This window comes from Eucalyptus grandis, chromosome 7, assembly GCF_016545825.1.
Source record: "Eucalyptus grandis isolate ANBG69807.140 chromosome 7, ASM1654582v1, whole genome shotgun sequence".
Classification (NCBI taxonomy): Eukaryota; Viridiplantae; Streptophyta; class Magnoliopsida; order Myrtales; family Myrtaceae; genus Eucalyptus; species Eucalyptus grandis.
The window spans coordinates 49,403,543-49,420,164 of NC_052618.1; the positions used below are offsets into that span (position 1 = coordinate 49,403,543).

Genomic DNA, 16,622 nt, shown 5'->3' on the forward strand with positions numbered 1-16,622 from the left:
CCGAGGACTTCTTTTAAAGAAGAACATTGAATTGACTGAGAGAAAAGATGTGCAAAAAGGCAATCATCTTCCAATCAAGGAAAGAGCAGCAACCCCCCAAAATTTCACGACCTTGTCCAAGCTAATCCATTAGAATAGTTGAGCCTCTGATTGACAAGCACCCAGAAGTGGAAAGATGGCTATAGGACACAATGTGTTAAAATCGGTGTATACGCACTCTCAAGTCGAAGTAAAATGATATAGACACAATATTCAAGTTCAGTTATGTGCTTCAATATTATAAATAGATAACGGATCATTAGATTCTGAGACTCAGAAAATCACAATACAGGCCATTAGGAGATACACCTCAGAATAGTACGAGAGAAACTCGGCAGTGAAACTTCGGAGAGGAAAACTCCTCGCTGCAGCCTCTCATTACGTGAGTTTGGTGGGTCGGGACGGGACAGACTAACATAATCTGTTGACATGTCCATCTTAATACTTGAATCTCACGTCGACTTCAGTTTAATATCAAGCTCTATTATTTGAAATACCTTGAAATTGAGATCATGAGAAATTTTGAGTTCAAACACTTAACGAAAGCATTCCGTCTTTTTCATTCAAGGCACGAACAAGTTCGAGCGACACATTGCCTCATCTCAATCGCACTCTAGGAGGACATCGTACAGGAAAGAGTGTTAGGCAATCGCCCAACTATCTTTTGGCTAGAAAAGATTAATTTGATGTACATCAGCTCCTATATGACTGGATTGAGTAGACCTAGTGGGTAGGCCAGAAATTGTGCTCTATTTTAGTCCTCAAAATTTCCCATCATCAGATGCTTAAGTTCTCCTGTTTCTTCTCGATTGAGTCCTTTACTTGATGCTAATCACCTCCCTAAAAAGCAACGTCAACATGCACCAAAGGTTGGGTTCTCAAACCAGGTCACTGGAATTGGAGAATAAGTTGAATCAAGCTCAGTCTTGTTTTAGGGGCTAACGTTCCCAACTAGCCTCCATAGGAAAGTTTTCTCATGGTTGCAGACTGACATAGCAAATTGGTCATATCGGAATTACATGACATTGACACTAGAATTTCAAGTAAGAATCATCAGCACTCTGAAGATCCGCTAACAATCGTAAAATTCTAATTGGTTTGAATTTCTAAGCATAATATACTCTCATCTCACAAGCACTACTCTTAAGCATAGAAGAGACTATCAGAAAATAGACGCAAGGCCAAAAGAAGGCCACCAAAGAATCGAGACAATAGACCCACAGAGGACTCTACGGAGTGATCCTTGGTACATCACAAAGCACAACCAATATGCCTTTCAGTCTTTCATTTACATCTCCTATACAATCACCTCTGAGCTGATGCATGCGGCATCGGATATGTTACGTGACCTACGCTCATGGGTGCACCAGGAACCATGGCCCCTGGCACCGGGGCTACACCGTATGCCATATGTGATGGACCGGGGAGGTTCACTGGAGTCCCCACAGCAGAAACAAGCGGCCCACCTATCGGTTGCCCGATCATTGGAGCACCATAAACACCGATACTGGCGGGCCCAGTTGGTGGTTGAAAGGGCTGTTTACTAGGTTTGCTGGACGAAACACCTGCCACAGAACTGCTTGTTTGACCAGTGATTGGTCCTTGGGGTGTCGAGACTTCTCCGTTGTCAACACTGGTAATATCGTGAATGCTAGAACGCCTCCTATCTTTGTTCATTGAGTTCAACCGGATGAAGTACTTCTGGGCGTGGCTAGCCACTTGTGTAGGTGTCCTTGTCACTACAAAGTTTCGGGAGATGCTTCGCCAATCTCCCTTTCCATATTTTTCCAAGCCAAGTAGGAATAATCTGCTTTCCAGAAACAAGAAATCAGTCAAAAAGCTTATACCACATCAACGTAATCATGCTAGTATGAAAACCAAAGAGCTGAAAGGAATTTCAGTAGACAAATGAATGACGCAGGACATTCACGACAAAGTCTACTGTTGGGAAGTGGGCAATTAATTGGCTGATACATAAGCCACTCATCTGTTGTTCAGAAAGCTTGATTTCTTAGGCACAAGACTGCCATTTCAGACTCAGGTGCACAATGAAGCCTTTACCCATAGTCACATCAATTCATGCCAAGGCTATTGATATCGTCATATTCCACGTTTCCCTTTTTCTTCAGCTAATTGATGCAAATCAAACTTGTTAGCCAATGGGATGCCCATGTTTAGGCCAAGGTTTCTATTATTTTTGTTATATATATAAGCCAGGTTTCTATGATTTATTTAAAGTTTGGACTGACTGCAAATCTTCAGTTTGCCTATTTACAGCTTTGAGTCCTCCTGAGACTAGTAATACCAAATCCATAGAGCAACATAATCTCTTTCAAATGATAAGAAGACTACAATTCAGATATCAATTAAACCTTGGATTTCGACTTCACCTCCACTTTTTATTTCTCCTACCCGGTTTTCCTCTTACACTAAAAGATTGAGCTGACCATTGTCATCTCTGCAGACCACAGGAACCCTTTTCACAGTCCCTAATCTAGAGGCCCGGCAAGGCAGCAAATCCATTTATTGAAACTTTGATCTGCTTGCCACAACCATATACAATCCCAAGTTCTCTAGAAGTATTAACTCTCCTGTTTGAGAGAGAGAGAGAGAGAGAGAGAGAGAGAGAGAGAGAGAGAGAGAGAGAGAGAGTTTATCTAATGCTAATAGTGAGGTGATTAGTTTAATGCAAAACCTAGTCAAAACCAAAAGGGAAATTAATCACGTACTCCACCTACATCAGATGCAATAGAAAGTAGGGAGTCTCTGAGCAATCCCAAAGCAAGCTCTTACATGAAAAAATCTAAGTTGGATAGGCCTTAAACTTGCTAAACAAAATGATGCCTGATCTGAGAAAGGTAAATGTCTTAAGCATCAGTCATAATTTCGATGCTGAAGAGCCGAACAAGGCCAAGCAAAATGGCAAAGTACGTTACCTTCTTCAGCTTTCTTTTTGAATACAAGATGAGAAAACTCAAGGGAACAGGCATGCAATCCATGCTCTTGCTTACTTCTTTCTAGAAATTCTAGATCTATACTTTGCATCACAATCAACAGACTCGAGTATCAGCCAACCAACTACATAATCTAATTAACCCTAAGGGCAAAAGAAATGATAAGAGACCACCTGAAGATCTATCACCTGAAAACTGTCTTAAACTCAGGATGGTGACAGACTGCCCTAAAATGAAAGCTTAATCTGACACAAATGAAAAAACCATAAGTAACATCATGAAAATAAGCCAAAGTAGAGGAATTATACGCATATAAGCACAAAGGCAGGAATGCACATACACAGGCAAGCATCATAGAAGTACATATATGGTGGTTCAAAAGCCGCAAAAGTGTCATGGTTCCATGCTCTGTGAAATTTTGTCCAGCGGGCTCTCGTACTTTAAACAATTTTTTTAATCTTCCAAAAATCTGTCGATTTTGTATTCATCATGACTAAATCTCGATATTGTCATGATGATTTGAGCTAGAGTTTGTTTAAACTAATCGATGTTGGTTACTCGAGTCTTTTAAGAAAAAAAAACAAATTACCTGTGTTCTTCTTCCGTCCAGGCAATTCCCTTCCGACGTTCTTGGTCCGACCTCGATGCCTTCCCCTCGTGATTCAAATTGCCATGGAGATTCCCAACATGACTGCCCTTCTTACTATTCATCTCATCGCCGCCATGGCTTGTTGAACCCTCTGGAGAACAACTGTAAGGAGGCAGTTCCACACAACCCGACTCGATGCTATTGACATCATCGACCAGAATTTCATAGTGACGTTTAATCTCTTCTACAGTTTTCCCCGGCACATCGGCGGCTATCTTCTCCCATCGATCAGCTGAATCTTCTGGGTAAGTTGCGAGTGCATTCTCAAACGCTTTATCCTGCTCTCTACTCCAGGAGCAGTCGCTAGTCGTTTCGTCCACGGTCATATAGCCTAAGCTGCGTCAGCTACCAGAACAGATCGTTGATTGACGGACTACAGTTAGTCGAAAACAGCCTGTAGGATTCAGATGGGTATGTATTTGGTTTAACGAGCCAGTAACAACTGTAGGTGGAGTTGATATAACAAAAACATGACTCTGAAACAGCCTGGCCGAAGCTTAAGAGTTGAGCCTAGAGAGAAACAGACAGGCACAGATAATGCCAATGAAGCTGAACTCGAGATCACCCCCGACAAATATCAGAAACCCCAGAGAGGATTATGTGAAGAAATGAATTGTATCTAGCCCCCCTATTTGGAAACTTGAATCCTGTGAATTGATGACCTGTTGGGCAAACGAAAAGGCAACCGCCTTATTGAGTCAATTTCACCCATGAGAAATATCTGACTACCAAACACGTAATGAGTATAGTCATCATTGTCACGGTGAATTATGGAGAATGGTAAGTTGGGTTCTTTTGATTGAGTCTTGAAAGTGACCAAGAAAAAGACAAACAAAAAAGAACAAAGCCAGGAGTCTGCAATGGATTCCAACATTTTCATCTGTTGCTTCAAACTTTTCTAACAAATCAGGGGAAAAAAATTCCAGCCAACCACTTGCCCACTGATAAGAACAAACACAGGCCCACAGCAATTTACACCTGTTGCACTGCAACACCAACAACTGGTTTGCAGCACATGCTTTTGCCTCCATATTTTGTTTCTCGTGCAGGTATTCAAATGGTAAAACTTTCCAATTAAAGTGGCACTAAAGGCCCTAGAGAGTAATTGATATTTCTAGACAAATCAAAAACCCTAGATCCTATTGAGAGATATGTGAATGGAAGAGTACAACATATGAGAATGCATAGCATCGATGCAGATGCCCTTAATTAAAGAAAACAGGGATCACAGATGAATCCCCAGTAGTGATTTTTTGAAAGACAAAACACTGGAAATGCAGAATTCATTTAATTGCTCAACCAACCAGCTTTGTGGTTAAATAAGAAAGCAGGATCCTCCTGAGGTTCTTCCTTGTCCTAATTTAAGTACTGTAAGAAATTGGATATCACCTAAAACAGCTTAGAACTACCACTCACTAAGCACCGAGATTCTGACAGTTCAACACAAAAAATTCCGCTTACGGAGCATTAAAGAACAGTTAAATTAATCAAGCAATGCAAAAATCTAACCGGTGACAGTGCGCAAATCTTACTCGTACACTTCTTGGAGTCGGTCAGTTGCCGAAGCAATATAAGAAAATAGCTCAAGACTTCCAAAACAAGTGTTGACCTTACAGAACAAACCATTCATTCCTCAATCCAGATAAATCCAGCACACAACATTGAAAGAAAAACAAAAACGTGGTCGAGAAATAGTCCTAAAAAGGAGGAAATTACGCAACGGACACAGGATGAGGATGGGTACCACTTGCACAGCAATACAAACTAAAAAAGGGCAGAGCAAGACGCCGGGACGAGATTGGTCCCCATCCCCCAAAAAAGCTACTGCCTATTGATCCAACAACGTGGAACAGAAAGCCTCAACCCAAACCAAAACGCTAAAAATCTGGAATCTACCAACACCCATTAATATCTTCTCTTCGTAAAAAACAAGAAACAGGAGAAAGCCCATTAACATCCGAAAATACAGAGTATCGGAAATTTACCAACCAACAAAGAGACAGTGGATTTCCAGTAATTTTCTTCCCATCCCAAGTTCCAAGCTAGCAAAAACAATCTGAAAAACGACTTGGGTCTGTGAAAATCACCTTCCTTCTTCTTCTTTCCGGTCGGGGGAGCCCAAGAAGATCGGTCAAAGTCGCCAACTTTCTGTTCTTGGCGAAGTCCAATGCCACAGTCAAAGGAGATGGGCCAATCCGAAGAAAAGACAGAAATAAACTAGTAATAAAAGAAGAAATGAATTTTCCATTTTTTATCAATCATGGCGGGTTTCAACCCCTTATCCAAAGTCCAATCGTGAAAAGCTTCCTACTTTATATTCATCCGCCGCCACCGGCGATCTCTTTTGGATAAAGAAGGAGACTTTGAATGGATAACGCGAGTTGTCGTTCGTCTTTTCTGAATTTAAAGGGGGGCTGCGCGATTCGCTCGGTCAATTTCTGCGTTCAGGCGAAGCACATGGATGCTCGTGAATTATGTGAATCATGATGGCGATTTCTTCTTATTCTTCCTTCTTTTCAGGCCATTGTATAATTTCTATAATGTCTCTAGCTATTGACAAATAATTCGATTTGAACCATTACAAGTTACTCGACTTCGTGATGATGCAACATCACCGCATCTACAGTTGTTCGCATTTGTGACCCCGTGAAGGAGACTTGATTCTTTTAATAATATACAATCGTGTTCAATAGCATTTGTGATGCCTACTAATTCGCTAAAATAAACTTGTTTAGTGGATAGAGGGAAAGAGTTTCTTGAATTCTCATGATGATTAATCAACAAGAAAATTGGAAAAGAAGTGAACATGTTCCTTAATTGAGCAACTCTCGGAAGCAGTTTGATTGGTCAATTTTATACTCAAGTTCTTTCAAGGAGATTGTTTCCAAAAAGCAAGGTCGTCATGGAGTTTTTCTCCAATCATGTGATCAATCGCTTTGCTTAGATTGCAAGAACATTGGCGTGTTAAGAATGTTGGCTTCGATTCTCCGCATGATAACTTTCAAGTTACAATCTTTCTAGGAAAATTCATAGATTCTCCCTATAATTTGGGGTCTCTTTGTATGGTCTCCTGTACATGAGCTTTATCTCTCAATCCACCCCTCCAAATGGCGCGAGAAAAATCCGCCGTCGTGAGATGCCGCTGGGCGAATGCTCACATACTTTGCTCAGGAAAAAAATAAACGTATAAATTGATCAAAGAAGGGATGATTCCGCGCGTGATGGCAACATTAGTCGCTCGCTGCGCATCGGCTAACTCGTTCTCTCACCCTCCGACCCACAAAGTTCAAAAAATGGTCTCTCGACTCACATGTTCTTGTCAGCCACGCAAGTTTTCATAGAAACACAGCCATGCTCTTTGCCTCTGATATGATATGGAGGGTGATCGTTTTTATCATTGAGGAAAGGTAAAAATGCAAAGTAAAAGATCAAAATTTGTCGACAAAGAAACAGACCTCTCCACTAATTCTGAAAGGAGAAATCAAGGAAAGAATCATCAAATTGATGTCACCAAAATCTCCATGGATCTTTATATGGAGGGACATAATTCTCTGTTGGTGGTAGGAGACGAAATGAAGACACAGTTTTTTCGAGGAATGGTCCCATCTGCGTTGAGACAATGAAGATCTCAATTTAGGTTCAATTGATACACTATTTACACTTTCCAGAGCGGAAATGCTACAAGCTCTGTGTGTGTGTGTGTGTGTGTGAGAGAGAGAGAGAGAAAGAGAGAGAGAGAGAGAGAGAGAGAGAGAGAGAGAACCTTTGTCCACTGCTTGCCGAGCGTCGAAGCATTCAGTGTGTACAGATAACCTGAAAGCAGAAGTTAGATGAGATCTCTGAAGAGCAGTTGAGTAACATCAGACGTAGTATATGAGTTGGAGCAAAAGTTCCCACAATATCGATATTGAGAAGTTTCAAACCTCACTAAAAACACAAGAAAAGAAAGAAAACACAGAGGCTTCAACCTCATTATAACAATTGAAAGATGTGGAAGAAATTATGAGAAAAAGTACGTTTTGGTTCCTACCATCTCGCTCTGCTGTTGAGGCAACATAATGTCTGTAAAGATTTGATTCTTGAGCCTGCAGTATTCCATGTCGCATGTAAGCAGTTGCCTCATTGGCCCGTACCCAATACTAAGAATTCACTATTGAGAAAGAAATGACCTACGTTTTTCGTTGGAGATTTGCGAACAAGGTATTCATAATACCAGTACGGCTCGCCATTAATCTGAAAACGAAAAGGTGAGGTGGAAACAGAATCCATGTTTATTTGAACAAGACATGATGTTGAAAAGCTGCTTAATCAGCACCACAGAGAATTGAAATTAGTTCATCAAGTACATAGATATGGGAACATACATCACTAGAATGAGCATCGAGGACAGAACTCTCAGCCAAGCGCTGGGTTGAAGTGACTCGCTGCATTAACATTTACACATTTTAGTACTGCATCACACTCTAAGGAAAAGAGTTAGCCACATTTGTTTGGATTTTAACATTCCTGGAATCATCATATTAAATAACATCTTGCATCTACACAACTGTTACATTATATTCCAGTCATTACAATTGTATCTTGGTAATTAAAAGGACAAGTTGATAGACTGTCTATAAGACAGCCCATCAGATGACCATCGCTTTAACTTTTTATGCAGTTAAAGCTCATTCCTAGAAAGGAGTCACCTTACCAGGGCAGATTTATCTGATAAAACAGAATCGGCAACATTTTTTGCTGACCATGAACTCTTTTCCTTTGATTTTAAAATCTGAAAATTTGGAGGACCTATCTGCAATAAAGGGATAAGATAAAAGATGTTGAAAATTGTGCATCATGTAAAAGGAGATGGTAGTGATTGGTCGTTACCGAGATAGAGACGATGAGGTTATCAATAATGTCAACTCGCTCGGACACAATGCGCAAACGTGCATCAGCTGAATGACAATCAAACAGAAACCCATTCAATACAAGTTCAACGGCATGTCACCGTTTGCATATAATTACTCACAGCAGTTGTATAATACTGATGCTGTAACAAAATCATAAGGCCCAGTAATTTTCTTTCTTTTTTAAAGAAGAATATACGTATATAGGAACTTAGCATTTTTCAAGAGAGTGTATTGACAAAATTTGAAATGCATAGTTTGAGGCACCCGGCAGCAATCTCCCTATCTAGATATAATTATCCTGAGCTTTAAACCCATGATTTACACCTTTCAAAGGAAAAGGGTTAAACTATTCTAAAGAGAGGTGTTGTATTTCTGTCTGTGCAATGCTGAAGGGGGAGATAGACTAACTTACGGGACAGTGGTGCAGCTGAAGAATAGCGCTCAGGCTTTCTGGATTCCACCCTTCAAATAAATAAAGTTTGTGACATGACAACACAAAAACTCCAATACTATAGATGTAAGCTTTCTTTAGGTCTGCAAATCACTCAAGATGAATATGTCTCATGCAATCTGGCCACCAAAAGCCCAAAAATTTCACAAACTAGAAGGCCCCAGGGAAATGCATAATGAGGTCTTGGTGATTAGCAGTCTAATAATGCACTCGGGATCTTACAAAGTCACAAGTTACAATAAAAAAAATCATTATGTAGCTTATACCACCCATGTATGAAGAAATTTCATAAGGCAAAACAGCAAGAGAATTTTTTTTGATTAATTACAATTTAAAAAAAAAACAACTCATTACATATGAGTATTGGCAAAACCCCCTTAAAAAAACACATGATTATCAGGCAATGGAATTTCAGATCCTGGCACACCAATTCAGTAAGGACCAATCTTAGCAACTGTGGAGTCAGAAATGAGGCTTATGAGTCACACAATCCTCACATATGTTCTCAATAATGAACCTTTTCATGCATTTCAAATCCTCAAAGACACTGCACAACATTTACATTTTTTATTGCAAGTGATCATTCAAATCATTGTGATAATTATGTCTTCAAAATGTGGCTTTAGGGTCAAATATAGGCTAGAAAGCAATGAGACAACCTCGATGTTGTCCCATATACTTAGTAACAGATAAACACATCCACTCTCGTACATCTGGAATTGACCCCTTATCCAATTAAATATTTTGGTAATAATAGGATACTAAGGCAGAGATAAACTTCTTGTTCAAGATGAAAACTTAATGGAAATCAACATACCATTTGAACATGAAATTCTTTGACGGAAGGCCCACTGGATACAAGTAGGAATAAGCATTTATGTCATCAACTACTGAAGCCATTTTCAACTCTTCCTCAGCCAACGACCCTGCAGGGTAACATAACTAATCCTGAATCATGGCCTGAAAACTCATTCCAAATGGCATGACTCAAACAAGGAACATATCCAATTCATTACTTCTTCCACTGCAAGTTACCGGACCTTTTGCATTCCTTTTGAGGTCCCCATTTGGCCGAGGACTCCGTAGGAATGAGGATGTACTATTTGTAAGGTTATACGGTACCATTTTCAGTCTCGCTAAGCACTAGAGCTGGTGCACACAAGCACGAGCTCGCTAGTCAAATAATCTAATACTTCTCCCCACGAGCAGACCGGCGTTCATACTAAAAAATCATAAAGCATGAACTTATGCTAAACGGGGAGCCCAGCACTACAACACACGGGCTCCTTACACTAACACTGTACAAGAATATGTGCACAGGGGGGAGAAATCTTTTAGGTGCTCCAGCAACACAAAATCCCTGCACACCTGAAAAACCCGTATTGTGTCCCGAGTGTTGCGAATATCCTAATTTTTTCTTTTGAAATGATATCTCGCCGTGCGGTATTCGCCTCGGAAAAGCGGGATCGGGAAGTAGCTAAAAGTTCGCTCCTAGATGTAAAGGTCGATGTTTTAATACTATAACAACTCGCACGCAGCACTTCTACAGTGGGTCCGTTCCACAATTGCCAAAAAGCGAAATTTTGGGCAGCTGAAGAGAATTACCTGAAGAAGGAGCGACGACAAATAAGGAAGAAGAAAGGCCAAGCAGCACCAAATCCCTTCTTCCAAAACCATTAAAGAAGGCGGGTCCGGCTCCGGCTCCGGCTCCGGCACACGAACTCGCCACGGCTTTCGGAACGAACCCGCATTCCTTCCGTACGAGCACGGCTCTGTTTCGCCATCTGAAGCCGAACCCACGAAAGGAAAACGCACTCACATCACCATCGACAAGTCAAGCACTGCGAGAGAGAGAGAGAGAGAGAGAGAGAGAGAGAGAGAGAGAGAGAGAGAGAGAGAACCTGAGACAGAGTGGATTGGAAAGCGAAGGAGAGAGAGGAAGCATCGCGGGGAAGAATTCTGGAGCTGGTGACTGGTGGGTAGATGGGTTTGCTCTCAGAGGAGAACCATGGAAGCGAAAAGGAAGGAGCTTGCGCGCTTTCCACTTTCAGCTCATCCACTCGGACACAGGATGACACTTTCTATCGCTTCTTCTTCAGCCAGAGAGAGAGAGAGAGTGCCGTATTTCATTATTGTCCGAAGTAATAGCTATGGTTTTTCTTTTTCCTAAATATATAATTTAGCAATGTGATATTTCCTGCCTCTTTTTTCTTTTCTATTTTGTTTTTAACGGGAAGCAATGCCATTTTACAGCCTACGTATCTCAATTGTAAGGACCATGAAAGAAATTAGTGTGCTTAAACCAAGTTTTCTCTGCCACTGTATGTTTCCCAAAATAAACTCATCACATCGTACAATCGCATTGTACAGAGATACAATAAAATCATAGTATAAGGGCATTGATTGATTTAGTGGAATTGAATTTTAAGATTTTCCGAAAATATAATCAAATTTTCTCGTTAACTCCATTCAATTAAATTAATAGAAAATGTTAACTTGCCTTATTTTATTACTTTATTAAAATATGTAGTGATGAAATGGCATCTATCAAGCACCGCGTCAAAAAAGTATTCAAAAATTAAAGAGAAATACAAACTAAAATAGATTAAAATAAAAAAACTAAAAGTTAAAAATACAAACTGCAAATAAAAAGACAAACTAAGGGCGTGTTTGGTAACATTTCTATTTAAAATTGTTTATGTTTAAACAAATGTAAAAAAAGTATTTATGTTCCTAGAACAATTTTTGAACAAAAAAACACGTTTGAAACTTGTTCTAATAAAAAATGAACAAAAACACGTTTGGTAAATTTGTATAATTTTTTTATTTCTTTTAATTTTTAAATATTTTTATTTTATTTTTTCTATTTTCTTTCTTATTTTTCTTATTTATTTTTTCTATTTTCTTTCTTATTTTTCTTATTTATTTTTCCTTTTTCTTTTTTCTTCTTTTGGTTGGCGGCCTCGCCCGGCCACGGCAAGGCTCGGCCTCGCCTTGGCTAGGCGAGCTCGAGCTCGCCCGGATCCGGCGAGGCTCGGCGGTGGCCCTGCGAGGCCGCCGGGCGAGCTCGGCCCGGCGAGATCGAGCTCGCCACCCTCAAAGGCGAGGTTGGCCTCGCTGGGGCCGGCAACGCCGGCGAGGTCGCCCGCCATGGCCGAGGCCATCGGCCAAAAAAATAGAAAGAAAAAGAAGAAGAAAAGAAAAAGAAAAAAAAAAAGAAAGAAAAAGTGTTCTTAAAATGTGTTCCAAACAAGAAAACAACTTTTTTTTTTTGTTTCGTTTCTGTTCCAGATGTGTTTCTTTAACAAAAAAAATAGTTTTAGAATAAAATGCAAACAAATGCGTTTCGTTTTTTTTTTTCCCAGAACAAAAAATAGAAATTTTTGTTCTAAGGAACAAACAATTTAACAAACGCAGCCTAAGGCTGCGTTCGTTTCACGGAAAATAACTTCCAGAAAATGTTTTCCGGATTTTCCGGTGTTCGTTTCACGGAAAATCAACAACTCAAGGAAAATATTTTCCATCAACAAGAAAATTTACATGCAAAGTTAAGGAAAATGTTTTCCACAACTTCCTCCGCCTTTTTTTTTTTTCTTTCTTTCTTTTCTTTTTATTTTTCTTCCTTAGCTTGACGGTGGCCGGCGACCAAATCGACCAAGGCGACCGGCGACCGGCCGCGGTCGCGAGCCGCCGAGCTCGCCCGGCCGGCGAGGCCCGCCTAGCCCGATTTGTGGAAGCCCGCCGCCCGAGCTCGCGAGCTCGAGCCTCACCAGACGGGCAAGGCGAGCCTCGCCGCTGGGGCGGAGTCTCGGCCTCACCAGATCCGGCGAGCCGGGCGAGGCTCGGGCCTCGCTGAAGCTGCTGGAGGTCCCATGAGCCGTGAGCTCGCCGGATCTCGCGGCGGAGCTCGGCTTGCCTTGATCGGGAGCCCGAGCTCGCCGCCAGATCCGGCGAGCTCGCAGCTCGCCCGCACCTCGGCGAGCCCGAGCGAGGCCCGAGCCCCGCCCACTCGCGGATCTCGGCGACCGGACCTTGGTCGGCCGGATTTGGCGACCAGATCTTGGTCGGCTCGCCATCTTCGGGCATGCGGCGGCGGAGGAAGGAGGAAGGAGGAAGGAGGAAGGAGGAGGAAGAAAGAGGAGTGGCGGCGGAGGAAGGAGGAAGGAGGAGGAAGAAGGAGGAGCGGCGGCGGAGGAAGGAGGAGGAGGCAGGAGGCGGCGGCGGAGGAAGGAGGAGGAGGAAGGAGGAGCGGCGGCGGAGGAAGGAGGAGGAAGAAGGAGGAGCGGTAGCGGAGGAAGGAGGAAGGAGAAGGAGGAAGGAGAAGGAAAAGAAAAGGAAAAAATTAAAAAAGAAAAAGAAAGAAATTAGTTAACGAACGGTGGAAAATGTTTTCCACTCAAAATTTAAGAATTAGCAACACTGGAAAATGTGGCCATTTTCCTGGAAAATAACTTCCGGGAAAATATTTTCCTGAGATGGTCCATTTTCCGTGAAACGAACGCAGCCTAAATCAATTGTAGGCTTTTACAAAGCAGCCACCATCACTAACCATCGTCCGAAAGAGATGACGGCGGTGGTCACCGACAATATTTGTTCCTGCCTTTTTTTTACTAGTTCTTAAAAATTATCCTTTTTAATTTATTTAATCTGATTAAGATAAAAAGATAAAAAAAAAAAAATATCACGTAAGCATTTTTCGTTGATTAAGTTAGATGGAATTAATAGAAAGATTTGATTGCATATTTTGAAAATTCTGTGATTCAATTGTACTTCCGTGATCAATGTTAAGATTTTATCTCAAATATTAATTTGTTACTCGTTCTATGTAGCAATAGAATAAAATCTTATGCGTAAGCAAACCTGGGTTCGGATCTCATCCATACGTTGGTATCCTCCCTGATCGAACCGGGGTTTGGATCCTTCTGGGCGGGTGGGTCAACAAGGGATTCTCATTTCATATGAGCCCTTGAACGTGGGCTTCTTCTCCTATGCGAAATTACGTGTGAATCGCAAGAAGGAATCGAACCGCCCACGGACTATTTTTCTTTTAATTTTTGGGTGTACAGTACTTTTACCTCTTCGTTATTAATGGAAAGTTATATTGCAGTTGTATGTGTAAAGTATTTAGAATCTCGATTACCACAAACGTTTTTGTTTCTGGCATTTCATTCGGCACTGATTTCTCACAGGAAGTCAATGGCCAAAGGTTGGCTCCATAGACTAGTGCATAGATAAAAACTAGAGCAGGAACTGTTCTAGAACAACGGAGATGGACGGTAATAGATTATACCGAGTTAGGAATGTATCGCTTGATTGTATAGACCTACAATGATAAGAACATTAGTTCTTTAAGTGAAGGAGTTTGTGACATCTCAAGTCCCACATTGGTTGTGAGAGATCTCATAAATGACTATCGTTATTTACTAAAAAGATATTTCGGAGAAAATTAGAATTTTGAGTTGGGAATTGGCATAATCTGAATGACATTTGAGGTAAATGGACGTGATGAAATGCAATTATCTGTAATCAAAGAAGATCCGAACCAACCCCAGTTCTCTTGGGTGACGAGGCTGATTCCTCCTTGTCTTCCTTATCAAGTGCTCCAAAAAGGGGCATCTCTCACTTTGCTTATGCTTAGGGAATGAACAGGAGAAGAGGAAAATCATCAATGCATTGCCGGAAGGGGGATTTACTCGGATTAGAAGCTAAAGCAAGGGTGTTTTATTTCGATTCAATATTACATGAGCAGCACTATACAGATGTGAATGGCCAGATGAATATCTCTAACATATTCATCCATTTATTAAGAAACATTACGGCTCGCGATCGCAACAAATGATATATAAGCTCGAACACATAAAGCTTCTGATCACCTCACCATCCCCAGAAGGAGAATTTCCCGAGAAGTTTTAGGCCAGGACCTCTCTCTGGCCTTCATGAGCAAAACCCTAGCCCAAGCAACCCATGCTTCCCAGGACATCCTCTTGTCCCAGGGAGTCCCCCACTCCAGCAGCAGCCTCAGCCCGGCCTCGGCCTCCGTCTCCGCCTCCTCGTACCGCCCTTTCCCCAAGTACAGCTGCCCCAGCACCACCCGCGGCTCCCCGATGAACGGGTTCTTCTCGATGCTTTCCCTCAGCCTCCTTTCCACCGCGTCGTAATGCTCGGCTCCTCCCGACTTGCTCGCCTCGCACACCGCTTCCCAGTACTTGTCCCTCGCCTCGATCTGGTCCTTCGTGCCGAGGACCCTCGAGCACGACTTGAACACCGGCGGCACCACGAGTTGGATGTCCTCATCCCGCTCTTCGGATGGCGGCTCGGAGTGGGCGTTGCTCGTGCCCGTCTTCTTCTCGAGCACGAAGATCTCTTCCTCTCTCGCTATGAGCATGTAGACTGCGGCCATCCTCGACAGCGAGTTCATCCAGAGCCCGGGCTTCCCATCCCCGGGCCACAATGCCCAGATATTGTTCCCGGTTAACTCCAACCGCCCGTCGCTGTTCTCGAACAGCGTGTCCTGAAAAGTTAATCGCGTCAATCTCAACACAACAAGACTCAGAACGAGGTACGAATTTACAGAGGGAAAACTCGAATACAACAGATTGACTCATTTGTTTATAGTGGTGGTATGTCCAACATACCAGACCAAATCAATGGCAATGGTAATGAATAACGGATCTGGGTATGATGACAGGGCAACCATTACCTGAAATCCAAAGAACTGATCGCTGAAATCGGCCATAGTCATCATCAAGAGAATGGCGACCACCCTCCTCGAAACGAGCACGTCCTCTCCGGTCTTTCTGTGCTTCATCATTATCCCCTCGGCAGGCAACAGAGACTGGATCTTCTTCCGCCAGGCCTCATCACCTTTGAACTCTCCCTTCTTCTTGGCATTCTGGAGGGACACCTCTGAGAGCTTCAGATGCTCGACAAGCTCCGAGTCGTCGTAGCGGAAGAGCAGGTCGTTGCGGATGAAAATCATCCTAGGGAGAATGCAGTAGAGGTGGATGAGGCGCTCGGCAGCATCACCCACATGGCCGCGGACGACGTCACGGCTGGTGTTGGGTTCGAAGATGGCCAGGTCAATGGTGGGGTAGGCGGAGTGGAAGATGCCGGCGAGGCAGACGGCGTCAGGAGCCCCCCAGAGACGGAGGATGCGGTAAATGTTGAAGAGGTGCTCAAGGAAGCTGTTGTGCTTGTGCCAGCACTCCCCGGCACCGGCCGAGCGGAGAGTGGCCACAAGGGAGGGGAGGCGCGGGTCGATGACCTCAAGCTCCCCGCGCAGGAAGGGCTGCGCGTCATCGAGGAGGGCTTGGAGGTCGGCGGTGGTGGTGCGAGGCGAGAGAGATTGTGGTGGTGCTGTGGAGGCCATAGTCGGGAGGAGATGTAGTTTAATATCAAGGTTTTCTTGTGAACAAGAGTTTGTGTTTGTTGAGATATTTGTAGTGTCTTTTGGAGGAGTGTGTGATTGCTGCTAGACTTAGCTAAAGATCAAAGATCGAAATGAGAAAAAAATGTTATAATTTAGGTCCTTGTGATACAAAAAGGAGTTTGTAAAATAATATGTGCAGGGTTAAAGTAGCTAGTGAGCCGTGTACATATTTCACTTTACTTTTTAACTGCTTTCACTTAATTAAAGC

General features: G+C 42.5%; 3 protein-coding genes across 7 annotated transcripts; all 3 read right to left on the reverse strand.

The window, feature by feature from the left end:
* Positions 1-1,000: 1,000 nt before the first annotated feature.
* Positions 1,001-5,963, reverse strand: LOC104454022 (transcription factor SRM1). Of its 5 annotated transcripts, none has more exons than XM_010068723.3 (3): positions 5,730-5,963; positions 3,583-4,036; positions 1,001-1,846 (listed from the first exon to the last, which is right to left on the reverse strand). In XM_010068723.3, the coding sequence occupies exons 2-3, from the start codon at positions 3,966-3,968 to the stop codon at positions 1,345-1,347; spliced, it is 888 nt and encodes a 295-aa protein (XP_010067025.1). In that variant the 5' UTR covers positions 3,969-4,036; positions 5,730-5,963; the 3' UTR covers positions 1,001-1,344. The 5 variants fall into 5 exon arrangements, with proteins under 5 accessions (XP_010067025.1, XP_010067021.1, XP_010067022.1 ...); XM_010068719.3 differs by having other exon boundaries at positions 3,583-4,304; positions 5,730-5,962; XM_010068720.3 differs by having other exon boundaries at positions 3,583-4,304; positions 5,628-5,962.
* A 1,011-nt stretch (positions 5,964-6,974) lies between these two features.
* LOC104454023 (psbP domain-containing protein 5, chloroplastic) lies at positions 6,975-11,111 on the reverse strand. The gene is made up of 11 exons (XM_010068725.3): positions 10,887-11,111; positions 10,591-10,769; positions 9,803-9,911; positions 8,947-8,996; positions 8,512-8,579; positions 8,336-8,434; positions 8,007-8,066; positions 7,816-7,875; positions 7,673-7,727; positions 7,406-7,455; positions 6,975-7,248 (listed from the first exon to the last, which is right to left on the reverse strand). The coding sequence occupies exons 1-11, from the start codon at positions 10,928-10,930 to the stop codon at positions 7,150-7,152; spliced, it is 873 nt and encodes a 290-aa protein (XP_010067027.1). The 5' UTR covers positions 10,931-11,111; the 3' UTR covers positions 6,975-7,149.
* Positions 11,112-14,683: 3,572 nt separating this feature from the next.
* Positions 14,684-16,409, reverse strand: LOC104454024. The gene is made up of 2 exons (XM_010068726.3): positions 15,686-16,409; positions 14,684-15,496 (listed from the first exon to the last, which is right to left on the reverse strand). Exons 1-2 carry the CDS (start codon positions 16,352-16,354, stop codon positions 14,855-14,857), a joined length of 1,311 nt encoding a protein of 436 aa, XP_010067028.2. The 5' UTR covers positions 16,355-16,409; the 3' UTR covers positions 14,684-14,854.
* Between the last annotated feature and the right edge of the window lie 213 nt (positions 16,410-16,622).

Coding starts and splice junctions, on each gene's coding strand:
- LOC104454022 (XM_010068723.3), bottom strand. CDS start 3,968: ATGACCGTGGACGAAACGACTAGCGACTGCTCCTGGAGTAGAGAGCAG. Junction 1,847..3,582: donor TGGACGGAAGAAGAACACAG/GTAATTTGTTTT, acceptor TCTGGAAAGCAG/ATTATTCCTACTTGGCTTGG.
- LOC104454023 (XM_010068725.3), bottom strand. CDS start 10,930: ATGCTTCCTCTCTCTCCTTCGCTTTCCAATCCACTCTGTCTCAG. Junction 7,876..8,006: donor TCGATGCTCATTCTAGTGAT/GTATGTTCCCAT, acceptor TTTCGTTTTCAG/ATTAATGGCGAGCCGTACTG. Junction 7,249..7,405: donor TCGGCAAGCAGTGGACAAAG/GTTCTCTCTCTC, acceptor GTCTCAACGCAG/ATGGGACCATTCCTCGAAAA.
- LOC104454024 (XM_010068726.3), bottom strand. CDS start 16,354: ATGGCCTCCACAGCACCACCACAATCTCTCTCGCCTCGCACCACCACC. Junction 15,497..15,685: donor ATCAGTTCTTTGGATTTCAG/GTAATGGTTGCC, acceptor TTAACTTTTCAG/GACACGCTGTTCGAGAACAG.